Source organism: Bos grunniens, chromosome 13 (assembly GCF_055505025.1).
Source record: "Bos grunniens cultivar Pamir isolate PY7600 chromosome 13, Bosgru_T2T1.0, whole genome shotgun sequence".
Classification (NCBI taxonomy): Eukaryota; Metazoa; Chordata; class Mammalia; order Artiodactyla; family Bovidae; genus Bos; species Bos grunniens.
Genome location: NC_141177.1, coordinates 19561985 through 19582469, shown reverse-complemented (window position 1 = coordinate 19582469; position 20485 = coordinate 19561985). Strand labels below are relative to the sequence as shown.

Genomic DNA, 20485 nt, shown 5'->3' with positions numbered 1-20485 from the left:
GATGAAGAGGAGAAGGGCTGGGTATGGCTGGGCAGCTGGATAGTTAAGAGGCAGTGAGATGGAGGTGGAAAGCTCTCGCCTTCCCTTGTGTGTATCCCAACAAGTTCATGGGTGTGTTCTAGAACGAAAAAATGTTAGGCAACCCTATAAGCAAACATGGGTCAAACTAAAGATAGAAAAAGCCTCTGAGGGACTTCCCTGGTGGTCCAGTGGCTAAGATTCTGAGCTCCCAATGCAGAGGGCCCAAGTTCGATCCCTGGTCAGGGAACTAGATCCCACATACTGCAACGAAGACCTGGTGCAGGCAATTAAGTAAATAAATATTAAAAAGAAAAAAGCCTCTGAACCCCAAATGGGTACCCCTACTGACTTAATGATCTTAGTATAAAATCAATGCTGTAATCTGTTATAAAACAGTAATTCAGAGAAGCTAAAGTAGTGTGTCATTAAAGATTTAAGGATGAAAACACAGATGGCAACAGAATATATATTGCGTTATACTACTTACATAAAGTTACAAGCATGCAAAAAATACTATATACTATTTAGGGATATTTACAAATGCAGAAAAAGTTAGGACCATGTGTTTGATAAACACCAAAATCAGAACAGTGGTAACTGGTGAGAAGGGGAGTAAGGAGATGAAAGTATCAAGAGAGTCAACTACATGTGAAACATTTTACATTTTAAGCTGAAATAGGTTCAGAGTACGTAATATTTTTTTACATGTTTTTTCATGTATTGGATATTTAAATTTTAAAATTAAAAAAAAAATTTTAAGAGCCATCTTTCAGTTCAAAAGAAAATCTCAGGATCATCACAGGAACACAGGTAACCCCAGATTTCCTGCACAGGTTCAGGCTGAGGCTTAATCAGAAAACCTGAACAAACTTCAAAAGCCTCCCTTTGATCATCTCTGGGAGTCCAAGTTAAGTGGTAGGAATTATCATCAGTAGGATTTATGCTGCCATTCACAGCTGGGGTTATTTAATTAAAAGGGCAAAATATAAACTAAGGTGCTTTTATCAGAGAAGGGGGCTGGCTCAGCAAACAAAGCATTTCATGAAGACAGCTGCAGCAGGGGTGGAAGGACGGAGGCCCCACTAGCTGGGGTTCTGGAGTTCAACTGCAAAAAGAAGGCCACCTGGAGGGCAAGAGCGCCACAAAGACAGGCTATTAAAAGGAAACAGGGAGTTCACCCAGGAGCAGCCGGAGAGACAGGTGGGAATGCAGGCCCACTCCCCAGGCTGGAAGCCAGCCAGCAGAACAGCTAAAGTGAGGAGGCAGTTAAACAGGGATGTGGAGGTCCTGGGCAAAGGTGACAAGTGCCAAAAAGGAAAGAATATTTCCGTGTAACCCCAACCTTCCAAACTACTTTAAAACAGAAAGATTTTATGCAAGGAGAGTCTCCACTAGAGAAGGGTAGTCAGCTCACCAGTCCCCAGACACTCTGCTGGCTCTCTCTTCGTCTCCCCTAATCTCATCAGCACAGCTGCCATTATGCCTGGCCTCAGAGGCTCAATATTGACTCAGAGCTCTGACGCACAGACAAAATTCCTTTAAAACATCCCCATGCATCCCAGTTAGAGAAAGAAGAGTGTCTAAGAATATGAGGAAAACTAAACGCACACCAAGAAAATATCAGAAGTATAAAAATAAATGGGGTTAAGGAGTACAATTTAAAATCCAAAGATAAGTATCAATGTATTTCTAGATATATTCAACAGCCACAACAATGAGATATACAGCTATCACAGGAGAGATTAAAAGTGACCTAAAAATTAATTGCCTGGATGTGTTACCTTTATAACCATGAATCAGCTTTTCTATATACTTCAGCAGAATTAAATATTCTGCTGAATTTTAATATAATTAAAAATTATATTTTTCTGAATTAAAAAATCTCCAGGGTGGAGTTTTCCTTCCCTTTCACCCACTACTCCATGCAGCCATTTCCTTGTCCCTTGGAAAATTGGTTTTTTCAAGGACATAATTCCCCTACTCCAAATAAAGAGCTTTTTCTAATCACTGAAGCTGTGTCTACACACGTTTGCATCCCCAAAACCTAGGGTGGAGGGTAGGGAATGAATCGTCCACACTCACTACACCTTCAACTGTTAGCCTCAACACCTTTCAAATTCAGGAAGCTACCCTCCAAATTCACAACCCTCTAAGCATATCAGAGGATGGAGGTTTTTATCACTACCTATCAAACCACCTGCAGCTTTCTAACATGAATTCTGAATTCCAAATGAGCACAATCTCAGCAGAGGACAGGCTAGACCAATTTTGCTTTTGTCAAGCAAAGCAGACGTAAAATATCATGTGAATCAACTGGTCACAATCAATCAGCACCCATATTTCACATGCTGAAGCTGGAGATGGGGGTGGGGATGCAGTCTTCCCTCTCTACCGTAGTTTTCCAGGATGCATTTGGGTGCACATGGGCTTCCCTGGTGGCTCAGACGTTACAGAATCTGCCGGCAATGCAAGAGATCTGGGTTCAAGCCCTGGGTCTTCCTGAGAAGACTTCTCCCTGGAGAAGGGAATGGCTACCACTCTAGAGGAGCCTGGTGGGTTACAGTCCACGGGGTGGCAAAGAGTTGGACCCAACTGAGCAACTAACACTACTACTACTACTACTACTACTACTACAGCTTCATTACCAGGGATAAAAAGTCTCAAATTCCAGCAAGACTGAATTGAAATTATTGGCCCTCTAAATTAAAAGTATCTCTTTTACTGACACTAAAGCATGACTTGTTAGGAAACTCACTGAAATCTAGTTTATTTCCCTATAAGCTTCTCCTCCCATTAAAAATTATTTTAACTGGAGTATATGACAATTGATCAGGGGAAAAAAAAGGAATACATATGATGTTAGTATCTCTAATCAGCTTTCATTAAAACACAAGAACACAGATGAACATCTGTTTCATCTAAGAACACAGATATGGTTGATTGTGTTCTTAGATGAAAGCTACCAACCCTCCCTTAGATATTTACATATATCCCATATACATACAAACATACACACACACTGGTGAGTATAGACATGGATCTATTTTCTATTTTTTCCTCCAGTGTTTTATCTTAAAAACTTTCAAACTATAGAAAAGTTGAAAGAACAATTCAATAAAACACCTAGATCCACCAACTGTTAACACTTCCACATTTTATCTCTACACACACAGACAAAAACACACACCAGATGCATTTTTTTCCAAAACCATTTTAAATTAAGTCACAGATATCATGGCCCTTCACCCCTAAATATTTTAGCATGTAACTTCAAAGAACAAAGATTGGAGTTTACATACACAATCTATCTTGGGAGAAGAAAATAACTACTGCTATTTTATCTTTGAATTCCTCTGCTTAGAAATCTCACACCCAGTCATTTCACCACTGGCCTTCCAGGGAATCCTGTTAAAGCATTCTGTGTGTGTGTGTGTGCTGTCATGTCCGACTCTTTGAGATCTCATGGAGTGTAGTTCTCCAGGCTCCTCTGTCCATGGAATTTTCCAGGCAAGAAGACTGGAGTGGGTTGCTATTTCCTCCTCCAAAGGATCTTCCCAAGTCTTTGGGAATGAGAGAACCCCAGTCTCCTGCATTGGCAGGTGAATTCTTTACCACTGAGTCACCTGGGAAACCCTAAAGCACTCTACATTAGCCCCCAAATTTTTTCTGTTCTCTTCCAGCTTTCTTGATATATAATTGACACATAACATTATATAAACTTAAGGTATACATGATGGTATAAGCTTAATGCTATACATGCATATTGCAAAATGATTATTACAATAAGGTTAGTTAACACGTCTATCACCTTGCATAATTATGTGTGTGGCTGGAGGGGAATGAGAGTACATTTAAGGTCTATTCTCTTAGCAACTTTCAAGTAACAGTATGATATTGTTAATTGGAGTTACTATGCTGCATAGTAGATCTCTGGAACATAATTATCTTGTATCTGGAAATTTGTACCCTTTGACCAACATCTCTCCATTTTCCCCACCCCCAGCCCCTGGCAACCACCAATATATTCTATCCTACGAATTCGACTTTTTTAGATTCCACATATAAATGAGATCACACAGTATTTGTTTTTCTCTGATTTATTTTATTTAGCAAAATGTCCTCAAGGTTCATCCATGTTGTCACAAATGCTCCATTAGTTTAAGATATATACTCCCTGGTCTTAGTGATATTTAGTTTCTAGAACGTATTTCTTAATTCTTTAAGCAGTGAAATCAAGGACTCCTTGAGCGCTAGTAACAAATATGGACTTTCTTCTTGGAAAAAAAAAGGCATAGTACACACACACACAATTTTTCACATTTTAAGGATGTGTGTAGACCCATTAAACCTGAAAATGGACTCCAAGTAAGAACCCTCAGTTTAGATATTTTAAAAATCTCTTTAAGGTCTTAAATTCCAGAATTCAACAAGTTTATGTTATTGATGACCAGTGCACAGAAATGCAAACAGCTAATTCTGACTCTATGGCTTGATAACCAAAGTGAAAATGAAGCATAAACAGACAATACCAATGGGATGCAGCCTTCACTCACTACAGTCTAAATCCTCTCAGTGGCTCCCAGCCAGTCAATGAGGACTGCAGCCAATTTTTAAAATAACTGCATGAATAGTATACATGGTTAATCTGTTAACTCTCTCAGAACCTAGGAAAATGAGAATGAACCCAATACACAATTCCCCTGGGCTATTACATATGGCTTTTAACAGGCATTTAATACATGTCAAATTTTCCAATTAAGATTGTTCTATGCAGGGTAACAGAAACTATATTGAGAATCCAGTTTTACCTTGGACAGGCATAAGACAGTGAGTTAAAAGCTATACTCATTTCCCTTTAGAAAGAAATACTGGTGAAAGCAATGGAGGATTTTTAAGGGTCTTAAATAATGTAACAGCAACTCAACTGCATTTGCTCCAGAAAGTCTGAACTTGGATATGTAAGTGAATACTAAGCCACAAAGATTAAGCTGACCTTTCTGTAAGTAAGATGTTGGTTTGGGTTTGGCCATTCCAGGGATGGTTGAACAAGACAGAAGCTTCACTCCCACTTCTTAGGATTTTAAGGCAGTTGATCTTTCAGTACACGACCTTTGTCCCACCCACTGACTACTCACCACAACTTTATTGAAGTCCTGGATTGCAAAATACAGGGCAATGGCAGTGAGTGTATCAGTGATCTGTCAGAAGAAAGAGAAATAAGAGGAAATGAACCTACTAAGTGTAGGAGTAATGGAATGCCACCAGAGTCTGGAGTTATTGGATGGCGGTAGACTATCTAGTACTACATTCTTATAATCAGGCAGAAAGTCAACCCTCACTTTGACCACAAAGATAAAGCCTTTTCAGGGAGATCTGACCAGAAAATTCTGAGGATTAGGACCCAGGCTTACATCAAGTTTGGCGTCCCATATCTGTTCTGTAATTGCAAGGTATTTTAGTTTTCTATGAAAGGAGAATAATACCCATTGCTTTGCAGGGCTGACCCAGGTCAAGTGCTTAGTATACAGTATGTCCTCAATAAGCCACAGCCATTATAATTATAAAGGAAGACCTCAGTAGACCTCTTACTTGACCCAGATTTTCAACTCTAGATCAGGCAAGTGTTTCAAACCACTGCACTCAAAACACAGCCCCATTGTCTTAATTTTAAGGTTCTCACCCTGAAAGTCTCATCTGGCCTATGTCCTCTTCACAAAATCCCTTGGCAGAATGCTTAGGAAATTCAGGATGCCCTCTCCACTGGCGCCATGATTAAAGATAATCATAGAATCTTGAAGCTAGAAATTCAAGACTACAAAGTCCAGAAATGAAAATTTTAAAGTAGAATGAATTAGAACTGGTCAGATGTCAGAGACGACTCCTCACACATCCATTATACTATCACAATCTCGTGAATCCACATTTAAAATAGCTTTTTGCTTTTATGTTCTGAGAAATTTCTGAGCTCCTGAAATAGATTTTTTTTCTTAAAAGCAAGAGGATAAAGGATTTTAAAAACACATACATAAAAAAAAAACACATACATATTGATTTTATGTAGAAAGTTACTTACCATAAATACCAATTCAGCATAGTCAATCAGAAAATGAAAGAGGTATATTATTAATGGAGTCTGCAGGAGAAAAACAAAGAAATTAAATCTTACTATTGTCAGTTTCCAGAGTAGGGGATAGGAAAGAGGCTATTCTGTCAAGAAAAATCTCTTCTTTGAATAATGTTCTATGCTAGTTTGCCAACATACATATAAGGGAGAATTATTTAGTATCACTTGAATCATTTTGTGCCACTGTACTAACTATCTGCTGAAATGACTAAAGAGAATAAACAAAATCGAGTACATTTTAAATATGCTTCCCTAGTACTACCTGACCTGCCTCTTGAGAAGTCTGTATGCAGGTCAGGAAGCAACAGTTAGAACTGGACATGGGACAACAGACTGGTTCCAAATAGGAAAAGGAGTATGTCAAGGCTGTATATTGTCACCCTGCTTATTTAACTTCTATGCAGAGTACATCATGAGAAATCCTGGGCTGGAGGAAGCACAAGCTGGAATCAAGACTGCCAGGAGAAATATCAATAACCTCAGATATGCAGATGACACCACCCTTATGGCAGAAAGTGAAGAGGAACTAAAAAGCGTCTTGATGAAAGTGAAAGAGGAGAGTGAAAAAGTTGGCTTAAAGCTCAACATTCAGAAAACTAAGATCATGGCATCTGGTCCCATCACTTCATGGTAAATAGATGGGGAAACAGTGGAAACAGTGTCAGACTTTATTTTTCTGGGCTCCAAAATCACTGCAGGTGGTGATTGCAGCCATGAAATTAAAAGACGCTTACTCCTTGGAAGGAAAGTTATGACCAACCTAGACAGCATATTAAAAACCAGAGACATTACTTTGTCAACAAGTTCCATCTAATCAAGGCTATGGTTTTTTCAGTGGTCATGTATGGATGTGAGAGTTGGGACTATAAAGAAAGCTGAGCGCTGAAGAATTGATGCTTTTGAACTGTGGTGTTGGAGAAGGCTCTTGAGAGTCCCTTGGACTGCAAGGAGATCCAACCAGTCCATGCTAAAGGAGATCAGTCCTGGGTGTTCATTGGAAGGACTGATTTTGAAGCTGAAACTCCAATACTTTGGCCACCTGATGCGAAGAGCTGACTGATTTGAAAAGACCCTGATGCTGGGAAAGATTGAGGGCAGGAGGAGAAGGGGACAACAGAGGATGAGATGGTTGGATGGCATCACCGACTCAATGGACATGGGTTTGGGTGGACTCCGGGAGTTGGTGATGGATAGGGAGGCCCGGCGTGCTGCAGTTCATGAGGTCACAAAGAGTCAGACATGACTGAACTGAAGTGGACTTCACTAATCTCTAAACTTTATACAATTCTTTCTTCAAACTTTTATGGGGATAATCACTTTATCTTTTTCTAATGATACCCAGATCACTGATATTAGATCTTCTGCCTTCCTAACATGGCCAACCCTCCAACAACATGGGGGTTAGTAGTACTGGCTCCCATGCAGTAAAAAAATCTGAGTATAATTTTATAGTTGGCCCTCCATACCCATGGTTCTCCAGCCTCAAATTTAACCAACCTCAGATTGTGCAGTACTGCAGTACATATTTATTAGAAAAAAAAAATCTGTATATAAGTGAACCTACCTATGCAGTTCAAACTTATGTTGTTCAAGGGTCAAAGCAATCAATTTTCCTTTGGGTATGGCTTTAGCTGTATCATACAAATTTTGATATGTTGTTTTATCACCTTCAGTTTAAAATACTCAAATTTCCGCTGAGATTTTTTTCTTTGAGACTAAAGTGTATAGTGTTTAATTTCCAATTATTTTAAACTTTCCTTTTTATATTTTTGTAATGTATTTATTATTATAGTCATAGAAAATACTATGTATTTTCAATGATTTCAATCATTTAAAATGTGTTGTGACCTGCTTTGTGTTCCATCATATGGTCAATTTTATAAGTGTTCCACACACAATTGAAAAGAATGTGCATATTAACATTTTTTGGTGTGACATTTTATGGATGACCTCTAGGTTGTTTGTTAAGCATTTGTTCAAATCTACTATGATTTTCTGGTCTGTTTGTTATATCAGAGACTGAGACACATATGTTAAAATATCCCTCTATGACTGTGGGTTTGTCTATTTCTTCTTTTAGTCATGTCACTTTTATAGATTTTGAAGCTATGTAGTTAGATGAATTTAAGTGTAGAATTACTGTATCATCTGGGTGTTGATCAATTATTAAAAATAATTCTCTTTGCCTCTAACAATTTTTTTTGTCTTAAAATGTTCTACCAGGTTCCACTCTGGGCAGGTTGTTTGCCCTCTGAGCATTAGTTTCTAGTTTCTTCAGCCATAAAACACATATAGTGACCTATTTCACATAGTTCTTGGGAGAATTAACTGGTAACATTCACAAAGTACTCAGCATAGTGCCTAGCACACAGTAAACCTCAATATGTTAGCTACCTGAGATCAACTTTTTACCTCCTTTTGAAAATAGGGGCCTCAGCCTTGCCTTTCAAAGTTCTCAAAGAATTAAACTTTTACAACTATCTACTAATGGATTCTTTTTCGCATTTATCTTTGTCTGTAAGAGGTAGCAACTTGATATTTATATTACCAATAGCCTACTTTTGAAATGTTTTGATGCTTCAGATAGTTTAGAATGGCACTAAATAGAACAGAACAAACTGTTCTCAAAAAGTCTATCAGCACCGGGGCTTGTTTCCTCAATGAACTAACAAGTACATAGCAGTTAGTTTAACTGCATAGTCCAACTCCCCTCCCCCATTCTCACTTATAGCCAACATTTCTTATTTCACTGAGAAAAGAGAAGCAATTACATGAGAACCACCTTATTTTCCCACTACCCAGTTGATCAATTTCCTCTATCTATACTTATACTCTCTACTTTTCTTATATTAACAATGGAGGAAGTTCCATTCTTCCTATTTAAAACCAAATCCTTCACCTGTCAACTGGATCCCATTCCTTCTGACCTCCTCAAAGACACTGCTCATTTGATCTTTCTTACATTCTCAACTTCGTATCCACAGAATTCTTCCCATCAGCATTCAATATGCAGATCTTCATATTTTAAAAATCTTCACTAGACATCTCTATCCAGCTTCCATACCATTTCTCTGCCCTCCTTTAGACTGAAACTCCTCAAAAAGGTTGTCTCTACTGTGTCTTTCCATCTTTCCCTCAATGTATGTCAGTAAGTCGCTTGTCCCTATACTCCACTGAAATTATTGCTGCCAAAGATCTCAATTTTGGCAAATTAATCATCAATTTTTAGTCTAAATTTTCTCAACCTTGAAATAGCATTTGACATCGTTTTTGTTGTTGTTTAGTAGCTAAGTCATGTCCAACTCTTTGCTACTCCATGGACTGTAGCCCAGTAGGCCCCTCTGTCCATGGGATTTTGCAGGAAAGATACTGGAGTGGTTTGCCATTTCCTTCTCCAGGGGATCATTCCCAACTCAGGGATCAAACCCACGTCTCCTGCTTGGCAGGCAGATTCTATACCACTGAGCCACCTAGTAAGTTCTGACATAGTTTTTACTCCTTCCTTAAAGCATTTAGCTTCCATGAACTACATTCTCTTGATTTTCCACCCTTTCAGCTCTATTTGCTAGTACCTCTTTCCCTTCCCAACCTTGATGTACTGGATAGCTCCAGGTCCTCTAATTCTTCTTTATGTAAATTCACTCTCTAGATATCTGTTATCTATTTCTGTGTAACAAATTATCCAAAAACTTAATAGCTTAAAACAGTACACATTTATTACCTCACACAGTGCCTAAGAGTCAGGAATCCAGGAATGGCTTAACTGGGTGGTTCTGGCACAGAGTCTCTCGTGAGATTGAAGCCAAGCTGTCAGCTAGGGCTGCAGTATCTAAAAGAGCTTAAGTATCTGCTCCAAGCTTACTCATATGGGTGTTGACAACAAGATTCAGTTCCACAACACAAAGGCTTCCTTAAGGTTGGTCATGACATGGCTTCCCCCAGAGAAAGTCTACAATGGAAGCTGTTAACTGGGGAGATCATACCCCAAAATCACAAGGCCACTGCTACCTCCCTGAAATCCTGGATTGAGACCCTCACCTCCAGGTTGGCTACTCTACCTGAGAATCCACCTGCTCTGACTGGGCTTACTACAAGACCAATGTGAAGGCTGGCGTGGCAGATGACTTTGGAAAGAAGTTTAATTCCTTACAGGTTCCCATGTCACAGCATAAATATACTATTCAGTTGGAGGCTAAAGAAAAAGATGCAAATACTGTTCTGAGTTGTTTCTCTCAAAGGCCAGGACTAAGGAATAGGAGACAGCTAGAGAAGATGATGAACACGGTTCCATTTGATCAGTAACCATTAAGAATGTGAATGAAGTTTTTCCAGAAACCAAATTAGACAAGAAGTAGCCCAATTTATCTTATACAGGAGGAAGCTCAGGCGCTCATCTTACAAACACTGGACATTAAAAACAAACAAACAAAAAATTAAATAAAACAATTTTATTAAAAGATAGATAAAGACGAGGGGTAAAGGAGGAGAGAAATAGGTGAGGGAGATTAAGAAGCACAAACTTTCAGTTGAAAAATAAATGAGTCACAGGTCTGAAATGTACAGCATGGGGAACATGATTAGTAATCATGTAATGTGGTATTGGAGAAGACTCCCGAGAGTACCTTGGAGATCAAACCAGTCAATCCTAAAGGAAATTAGTCCTGAATATTCATTGGAAGGACTGATGCTGAAGCTGAAGCTCCAATACTTTGACCACCTGATGCAAAGAACTGACTCAATGGAAAAAGACCCTGATGCTGGGAAAGATCGAAAGCAGGAGAAGGGGACGACAGAGGATAAGATGGTTGGATGGCACCACCGACTCAATGGTACATAAGCCTGAGCAAGCTCCAGGAGCTGGTGATGGACAGGGAAGCCTGGCGTGCTGCAATCCATGAGGTCACAAAGAGTCAGACACAACTAAGTGACTGAACTGAACTGAATCTCCTTGTATATTGATAAATGACAACTAGACTTATGGTGAGCACTTAAAAATGTATACAAATATGTAGTCACTATGTCATACACTGGGAACTAACACAGTGTTGCACGTAAAATATACTTCAAAAAGAAAAGAGAGATCAGAGTAGGAGGGAAAACTGGATAAAGATAGTCAAAAGGTACAAATTTTCAGTTATAAAATAAATAAGTTCTATCTAAGGATGTAATGTACAATAAATGATAAATATAGGTAGCACTTCTATAGTTATAAATGAAAGTTGTTAAGAGAGTAAATCCTAAGAGTTTGCATCACAAGGGAAAAACCATTTCTATTTCATTAATGTATCTACTGTGGTCATCATTTCATAATGGATAAAAGTTAAATCATGCTGTATAAAACTTACACAGTGTTGTATGTCAATTACATCTCAATAAAAGTGGAAAAGAAAAGATACCAAGACAGATAGGGAGATATAGAGATTGAAAGAAAATCCAAACTTCTAACCATGTCTACAAAAAGTCCTGTATCATCAGGCCCCTAATTTCTTACAACTTATCTCTATTATTCTCCTTTGCTCATTCTGCCTTAGCAACACTGATCATCTTTCTGCAACTCACAAATGCCAAACTCATTCCCAAATCAGGGCCATCATATGGCTTGCTTGATTCATTTAGATCTCTTATTCAAATTTCACTTCCTCAAGTGCCTTCCCTGAACACACTAAAATAGTCATATATATGACCACCACTCTTTATCCTTTTGCTGCTGCTGCTGCTGCTAAGTCGCTTCAGTTGTGTCCGACTCTGTGCGATCCTGTAGACGGCAGCCCACCAGGCTCCCCCGTCCCTGGGATTCTCCAGGCAAGAACACTGGAGTGGGTTGCCATTTCCTTCTCCAATGCATGAAAGTGAAAAGTGAAAGTGAAGTCACTCCGTCGTGCCCAACTCTTAGCGACCCCATGGACTGCAGCCTACCAGGCTCCTCCATCCATGGGATTTTCCAGGCAAGAGTACTGGAGTGGGGTGCCATTGCCTTCTCCGCTTTATCCTTTTACTCAGCTTTATTTTTCTATATATACTTACCATTTAACTACCACATCAAACTTAACATCAAACTACCGCACAATTGCACTCATCTCACATGGTAGTAAAGTAATGCTTAAAATTCTCCAAGCCAGGCTTTGGCAATATGTGAACTATGAACTTCCAGAGGTTCAAACTTGTTTTAGAAAAGGCAGAGGAACCAGAGATCAAATTGCCAACGTCCTCTGGATCATCGAAAAAGCAAGAGTTCCAGAAAAATATATATTTCTGCTTTATTGACTATGCCAAAGCCTTTGACTGTGTGGATCACAATCAACTGTGGAAAATTCTGAAAGAGATAGGAATACTAGACCACCTGACCTGCCTCTTGAGAAACCTATATGCAGGTCAGGAAGCAACAGTTAGGACTGGACATGGGACAACAGACTCGTTCCAAGTAGGAAAAGGAGTACGTCAAGGCTGTATATTGTCACCCTGCTTATTTAACTTCTATGCAGAGTACATCATGAGAAACGCTGGGCTGGAGGAAGCACAAGCTGGAATCAAGATTGCTGGGAGAAATACCAATAACCTCAGATATGCAGATGATATCACCCTTATGGCAGAAAGCGAAGAAAAACTAAAGAGCGTCTTGATGAAAGTGAAAGAGGAGAGTGAAAAAGTTGGCTTAAAGCTCAACATTCAGAAAACTAAGATCATGGCATCTGGTCCCATCACTTCATGGCAAATAGATGGGGAAACAGTTGAAACAACAGCTGACTTTATTTTTCTGGCTCCAAAATCACTGCAGATGGTGACTGCTGCCATGAAATTAAAAGACGCTTACTCCTTATAAGGAAAGTTATGACCAACCTAGACAGCATATTCAAAAGCAGAGACATTACTTTGCCAACAAAGGTCCATCTAGTCAAGGTTATAGTTTTTCCAATGGTCATGTATGGATGTGAGAGTTGGACTATAAAGAAAGCTGAGCGCCGAAGAATTGATGCTTTTGAACAGTGGTGTTGGAGAAGACTCTTGAGAGTTCCTTGGACTGCAAGGAGATCCAACCAGTCCATCCTAAAGATCAGTCCTGGGTGTTCATTGGAAGGACTGATGTTGAAGCTGAAACTCCAATACTTTGGCCACCTGATGCGAAGAGCTGACTGATTTGAAAAGACCCTGATACTGGGAAAGACTGAGGGCAGGAGGAGAAGGGGACAACAGAGGATGAGATGGTTGGATGGCATCACCGACTCAATGGACATGGGTTTGGGTGGACTCCGGGAGTTGGTGATGGACAGGGAGGACTGGCGTGCTGGGGTTCCTGGGGTAGCAAAGAGTCGGACACAACTGAGTGACTGAACTGAAGTGAACTGAACTTACCATTAAAGTGAAATCACATTTAAAAAAATTTAACTTTATGGAGGTATGCTGCTGCTGCTGCTAAGTCGCTTCAGTCGTGTCCGACTCTGTGTGACCCCATAGACGGCAGCCCACCAGGCTCCCCCATCCCTGGGATTCTCCAGGCAGGAACACTGGAGTGGGTTGCCATTTCCTTCTCCAATGCATGAAAGTGAAAAGTGACAGTGAAGTTGCTCAGTCGTGTCCGACTCTTAGCGACCCCATGGACTGCAACCTACCAGGCTCCTCCATCCATGGGATTTTCCAGGCAAGAGTACTGGAGTGGGGTGCCATTGCCTTCTCCGTTATGGAGGTATAGTTGGTATAAAAAAGATATACAACTTGACATGTTCTGACCTATGTATACACCCATGAAAGCATTACCACAATCAAGATGGTGAACATATCTACCATTCCCAAATGTTCACCTATTTTACTGTTCATTCCAAAGGACCAACTGTATTTCTATGCCTTTCCATACTTTCTGTTTTCTGTTTCATTTGTTTCCATTCAGGTAGTTATTATTCCTTTTATTCTGCTTACTTTTGAGTTATCTTCTTTTTCTAGTTTCTTAAGATAGAAACTGAGGTCAATGATTTGAGACTTTCTTCTTTTTTAATATAGGCATTTTACATCATAAATTTCCCACATATTTTGATAGGCTGCGTTTTCATTTTCATTCATTCAAAATACTAATTTCCCTTCTGATTTCTTCTTTGATCATGGGTTATTGAGGAATATGTTACTTAGCTTGCAAATACTCGGGGATTTCCAGGTATCTTTCTGGTATTAATTTTTCATTTGATTCCACTGTGGTCAGAGAATATACTTTGTATGACGTCAATCCTTTTATTAAATTTATTGAGCCTGTTTTATTTCTCAGAATATGATCTATCTTGCAAATACACACTTGAAGGGATTATGTATTTTGCTGTTACTGGATGGAATGTTCTGTAAATGTCAATGAAGTCAAAATGGTTGGTGTATTGTTCAAGTTTTCTCTATCCTTGTTGACTCTGTCTGCTTGTTCTATCAATCACTTACAGAGCGATACTGAAATCTCAGACTATAACTGGAGATCTGTCGATTTCTCCTTGCAGTTCTATCCATCTTCATGTACTCTGAAACTCTATTAGGTGCGTAAGCATCAGGACTGTTATGTCTTCTTGATAAACTGACCCTTTCATCATGATGAAATTATTTTCTTTATCCTTGGCAATATTCTTTGCTCTTTTTACTAACTTATTGTCTGTTTCTCTCAAAAATATGAGAATAATAATGCCAAGGACTGTGTCTTGTTTTATACCCCTAGCATCTAGCAGGGTCGCTGGCATTTGGTGTGTACTTAATAACTCTTTGTTAAAGGAAAGAGAGAAGGGAAGAAGGGGTTGGAATACATATGCAGATACAGAGCGAGGCACTAGGAATAAGTGATCAAAAGATGCCAGAACACGTTCTAAGCAGCACATATCATAATGGGTAAAACAAGTACAGAGGCAGTTTCAAGAGTATGATACGAGTCATGAAAAGGATAAGCACAAGATGCTTTGAAAGATACAGGAGAAACATCTAACTTAGTCTAAGGTGATGAGGGATGGCTTCCTGGAGGAGGCAAAACCTAAGCTAGTATCTGAACAGCAGGGTCAACCACAAAAAGAGAGAAGAATGGCCCTCTATAAAAAGACAACAGCACGAACAAAGACATAGGCAAGAGAGAATATGGTACTGAAGCATAATAAAACCATGTCAGAACTCTGTCAGGGGTTCCTATTCTGTAGAAAACATACTGCCTAAGGCACACAGCACACTGAGGTCTCCTGGCTACTAGGCTATGTTTGTATATTTCTGTTCCCAATTTCTGAATTGTGTGCTCATAGTCTCATAGAGACTTCCCTGGTGGCTCAGATGGTAAAAGCGTCTGCCTACAATGTGGGAGACCGGGGTTCGATCCCTGGGTCGGGAAGTTCCCTTGGAGAAGGAAATGGCGACCCACTCTAGTATTCTTGCCTGGAAAATCCCATGGACGGAGGAGTTTCGTAGGCTACAGTCCATGGGGTCCCAAAGAGTGGGACACGACTGAGCGACCTCACTTTCACTTTCAAAGAGTCTCAAATTTTTCCTAACCTGTTTCTGCTAGCAGTTCTTATTATTGTGGTTCAATTAGACAGTAATACAAAGATAACGAAGTATGAATACAAAAGAGTTGTTATCTCCATGAGAACCAAGTTGAATGCTTTAAAAAGACTAGATAGGAGAACCAAAAAAACTGTTCTCAAAGTAGGTATGAGGGAGATAGTTGTAAAAATTAAGGGCTAAATTGCCTAATTAGAAGACGTCTAAATGATAAAGCCAATAAAAAAGGTCTGGGGCTTTCCTGGTGGCTCAGTGGTAAGGAATTTGCCTGCCAATGCAAGGACATGGGTTCAATCTCTGGTCCTAGAAGATCACATGCTGCGGGGCAACTAAGCCTGTGCACTACAACTAAAGGGCCTGTGCTCTAGAGCCCAGGAGCCACAACTACTGGGCCCAGGCGCTATAACTACTGAAGCCCTCGGGCCTACAGCCCATGCTCCACAGCAAAAGAAGCCATCACGATGAGAAGCCCAAGTACTACAACCAAGAGTAGCCCCTGCTCGCCAAGACAGAAAGCCCACGCAACAGTGAAGACCCAGCAGAGCCAAACATTAAATTAAAAAAAAAAAAAATGGGGAGGAAGAAGTGGAAAGACATGTGGTTGAGGGAGTGAGCAGGACCCACAGGGCTTTGTATGCACCCTAAGGTGCTTGGATTTTATCCTGAAATCAGTGCCAAGCAGGACAGTGACAAAATCAGATTCACATTTCAGGAAGATGGCTCTGACTACAGGATAAAATAAAAAGGAGCAAGACTGAATGCAGAAGGACTTGTCAGGAAGCTGTTGTAGTAACCCAAATAAGAGATGATAGTGACCTAAGAGTGATTTTACTATTCTTAAGAACAAACTTTATGGGTTAAATGGCTTTGGTGGGCTTTCTAAGAAACCAACACTGCTGACACAGTTTTCACAGGAAAGCATGTTCCAAAGAACAAATTACATGCCAATTAGCATATAACCTATTCGTGAACTACGAACTGTTTACAACTTATCTGCCAACAAAAATGGTAACTTCCACAGAAGTCTCATCTGCTTCCCCAAATTACAATCTAAATCTGGATCATTTCCACTGCAATTGTGAAACCCTCTTCTTAAGCAGAAGACATCTAAAAAAAGGGGCTGTTTCTAAATATGATTTTCAAAAATAGATCTTTTTAAATGTTTGTACAAAACAGAGGTTAGGTTTGGCATCTGTGACTATAAACTACTCTTAGTACCCAGAAAAGAAAGCAAAAACACTTACTTCATGAAATACTGCTCCAGAATAAGGAGACACTCCCAAGTCCAACAGTGAGAGGCCTTCAACCACTGAAAAGTAAGACATCCAAATTCACTCTTACTTTAGAGACATATGCAGACTGGCCATAAACCAAAGTGCTAGATAACTCCCAAGAACAAGAAGGGCTTCCCAATTTGTTTAACCCCATTTTACCTCATTCCCAGCAAGTGATTTTAAGTCTTGATTTCAGATGATGGTGAACCTTCTTCCCTACAGAGCAACTCTTTTCATTGTGGGGCAACACTCATTATGAAAAAATTTTATATTAAACCTTAACATTCCTTCAATCTTCTTCTAACTTCCACCCATGCTAAAAAGGGTTTTGTTTGCAAATTCCCTGGTGGTCCGGTGGTATGGACTTGGCACTTTCCTGCCAGAGGCCCAGGTTCAATCCCTGGGCAGAAAACTAAGATTCTGCAAGCCCCTGCCAAATAAATAAATAATAACAAGTGTTTCACTTCTACATATTCTGCTCCATTGCAAAAAACAGCCAAATAACAAATTAGAAGCTGTGAGAAATGTGGAATAGGAAAATGGGCAGTTGTTCTCATATGCTGACTGTTTGAGTGACATTTGTTATTAACTTTTCTACAAGCAACATGTATTTTCAAGTGTGTGCCTCTTGATCCAGAAACGATTGTTCTTAGGGTAGTTTATCGGGGGAAATAACTGGACAAGTGCCCAGAGAAATATGTTCCTTATTATGCTCAGAGTACTAAAATATTAAAAATTAATATTTCATTAATGTTTCATTAATGGATATGTATGTAAATGAATTAAGAAGTGTATACATATATGTAGGCTTCCCTGGTGGCTCAGACGGTAAAGCGTCTGCCCGCAATGCAGGAGATCTGGGTTCGATTCCTAGGTCAGGAATATCCCCTGGAGAAAGAAATGGCAATCCACTCCAGCACTCTTGCCTGGAAAATCCCATGGATGGAGGAGCCTAATAGGCTACAGTCCATGGGATCACAAAAAGTCAGACACGACTGAGCGACTTTGCTCTCCTTTCCTTTCCTTTATACATATATGTATGGGTGGATAGAGAAAAGCACTTTATAGTTAGAAATCATACTTCGCTATTAATAATTGAATAAACAGGTAAAAGAGAAAAGAAAACTCTTCCTTATAGAGAAGTGTAAATGTCAAATGTAGAGGAAAGATGAAAATAGATAATCACCATTTGGCAGATCCCACAGTAATAATCATGAAAGGCAAGTGTCAATAATGGATACTAAAAATTAGTGGGTAAAAATATGACTGGAAACAGTATTTCCAAGGAGAAAAATAAAAACTTATGTGGGTAAACCTGGCATTCACTATCTTTCTCAAGTGACCTACCTTAATATCACCAGTAATATGCTGACCAGTTAACATTATCAATATCAAGTTCCTCCTGACATGATTCATAATGATGGAGATAAAAAAACTTCTGTGGTGTTTATGCCAAAAATGTGGTTCTTACCCAAAAAACCTAACTTCAATCTCATCATGAGGAAACATCAAGAAAACCTAAACTGAGAGACAAAATAACTGGCCGACTCACTGGAAAAGACTCTGATCCTAGGAAAGATTGAAGGCAGGAGGAGAAGGGGGTGACAGAGGACAAGATGACTGGATGGCATCACTGACTCAATGGACATGAGTTTGAGCAAGCTCCAGGTGATGGTGAAGGACAGGGAAGCCTGGCCTGCTACAGTCCATGGGGTTGCAAAGAGTCAGACACAACTGAGTGACTGAACAACAACATGAAGGAGGAAGCATCCCAGATAGGAAGAGACTAAGGATAGACAACGATTAAATGCAATATGGGATCATGATGGGATCTTGGACCAGAGAAAGGACATCTGTGGAACAACTGGTAAAAATTCTGTAGGTTAGTTAATGGTATTGTATCAATGTTAATTTTCTGGTTTAGGTCATTGTACTATGATTATGTAGGATATTAGCAGGACAAGAAGCTGGGTAAAGGGTGGTAGTGGTGATTCAGTTGCTAAGTCATGTCTGACTGTTGTGACCCCATAGACTGTAGCTTGCCAGGCTCCTCAGTCCATGGGATTTTCCAGGCAAGAATGGAGTACACTGCCATTTCCTTCTCCAGGGGATCTTCCTGAACCAGGAATCGAATCTGGGTCTCCTGCATTGCAGGTGGATTCCTTACCATCTGAGTCAACAGGGAAGCTATGGGATAATATTAAAACTCTAGCATTTAAAGTTTGAGAACATGAAAGGGGACTTCTGTGGTGCTGTTCTGTTTGTTGATCTGGGTGCTGCCTACATGGATGTAGACAGTTTGTAAAAAATTTCTTGAGCTCTAAGTTTATTATACTTTAGGAAGAAAGTTTTTTAGAAAAATCTTCAAACTCTGGCCCTAACCTCACCCCCATCCCATTACTCACCTACTTTGGATATGTTCACTTCCTTCAACATTTCTTGATCCTGTTTATCTTCTACCTGGAACTTCCCTTTCTCTAATCTCCCTTTCCAAACTCTGCTTCCTTCAAGAGTTAGCTCAAATTCCATAGCCTTAAGAAACTGGAAAAGGAGGGGATGCTTTCTTCAAGATCAGAACTCCAAGGAAGGAACTGGATGTACACAGGAAGTACACTTTCCACAAATGCTTATAATTATCTATTTCTCCCATTAGCCTGTGGATCCTTTGGCCCAAATTCTGTCCCTTTAATATAAAACACTGTTCTATGAAGAACTGCAAGACCTAGGAAGACACAGTAGGAAAAACTGCACTGCAAGTCCCAGACGGAGAACAGGCTTCTAAGCACACTCACTCACACCCTTTCCTCGCTTAGGCAGGATTGGTCCCCGCACTGGGCTCCCCTCACAGCCACCCCACACCCCAGGGAGCATCATGTGCGAATCTCCCGCCAAATCCCACTCCAGCCAGCATGCACTTCCCTCATCCTGACCCTTCCTCAGATCACGCCTCTCAGCGCAAAACCCGTGTGGGACACACCCCCTCAGATCCCCACCCCGCAAGTGACCGGCCTGTAGGGCCCCAACCTCACCATTGCCCCACGCTCCCTCCTCCCAGCAGCCCCGCTCTCCCGCCTTCTCTAAGTACGCTTGAGTGGGTCAGTTCCCTCAGAATCGAGCTTGCGGCCAATGCCCCCAGCCTTCCATTCACAGAGGCCAGGAGCGCACAGGCGGGACCTGACCGCCTACTCGAGCCGGTGGCCTCACCTCTCTTCCAAGAGCTCAGTGGGGACACCACCTCCACCCGCTCCGAGATGAACTCGGCCAGACTGGAGCGGAACAAGGCCGCCCGCACGGTCACGGCCACCACCAGTACCAAGGCCAAGGGAGCCGCCATGATAGCTGGGGCGGGCGCGCAGGCGGGGAGGGAAAGGCGAGTCGGAAGAGCCTGGACCTGCGTACCGCCCCCTGTAGTTCCGCGGACCGGCGCACCTCGCTACTATCGTCGGAGCGGCCAGACTGGGGACTACCACTCCCAGGAGGCCTTGCGGCGAAATGGGGCCGGGACGACGGCAAGCAGGGCGTCTCAACCTCGCCTCAAAGGGTTGGGCGACGTCTCAGACGGTAG

At 40.7% G+C, this 20485-nt stretch overlaps 1 protein-coding gene across 2 annotated transcripts in view; it reads right to left on the bottom strand.

The window, feature by feature from the left end:
* The window catches only part of PIGU (phosphatidylinositol glycan anchor biosynthesis class U), a 90970-nt gene extending 70696 nt beyond the window's left edge, over window positions 1–20274 (bottom strand). For both annotated transcript variants that reach the window (XM_086332277.1, XM_086332278.1), the window contains exons 1-4: window positions 20125–20274; window positions 16891–16955; window positions 6095–6154; window positions 5157–5219 (exon numbers count right to left, since the gene is read on the bottom strand). In XM_086332277.1, the coding sequence (XP_086188403.1) occupies window positions 5157–5219; window positions 6095–6154; window positions 16891–16955; window positions 20125–20254 (318 nt within the window). In that variant the 5' untranslated portion in view covers window positions 20255–20274. The remainder of the gene's footprint in view (window positions 1–5156; window positions 5220–6094; window positions 6155–16890; window positions 16956–20124) is intronic.
* Window positions 20275–20485: the final 211 nt, after the last annotated feature.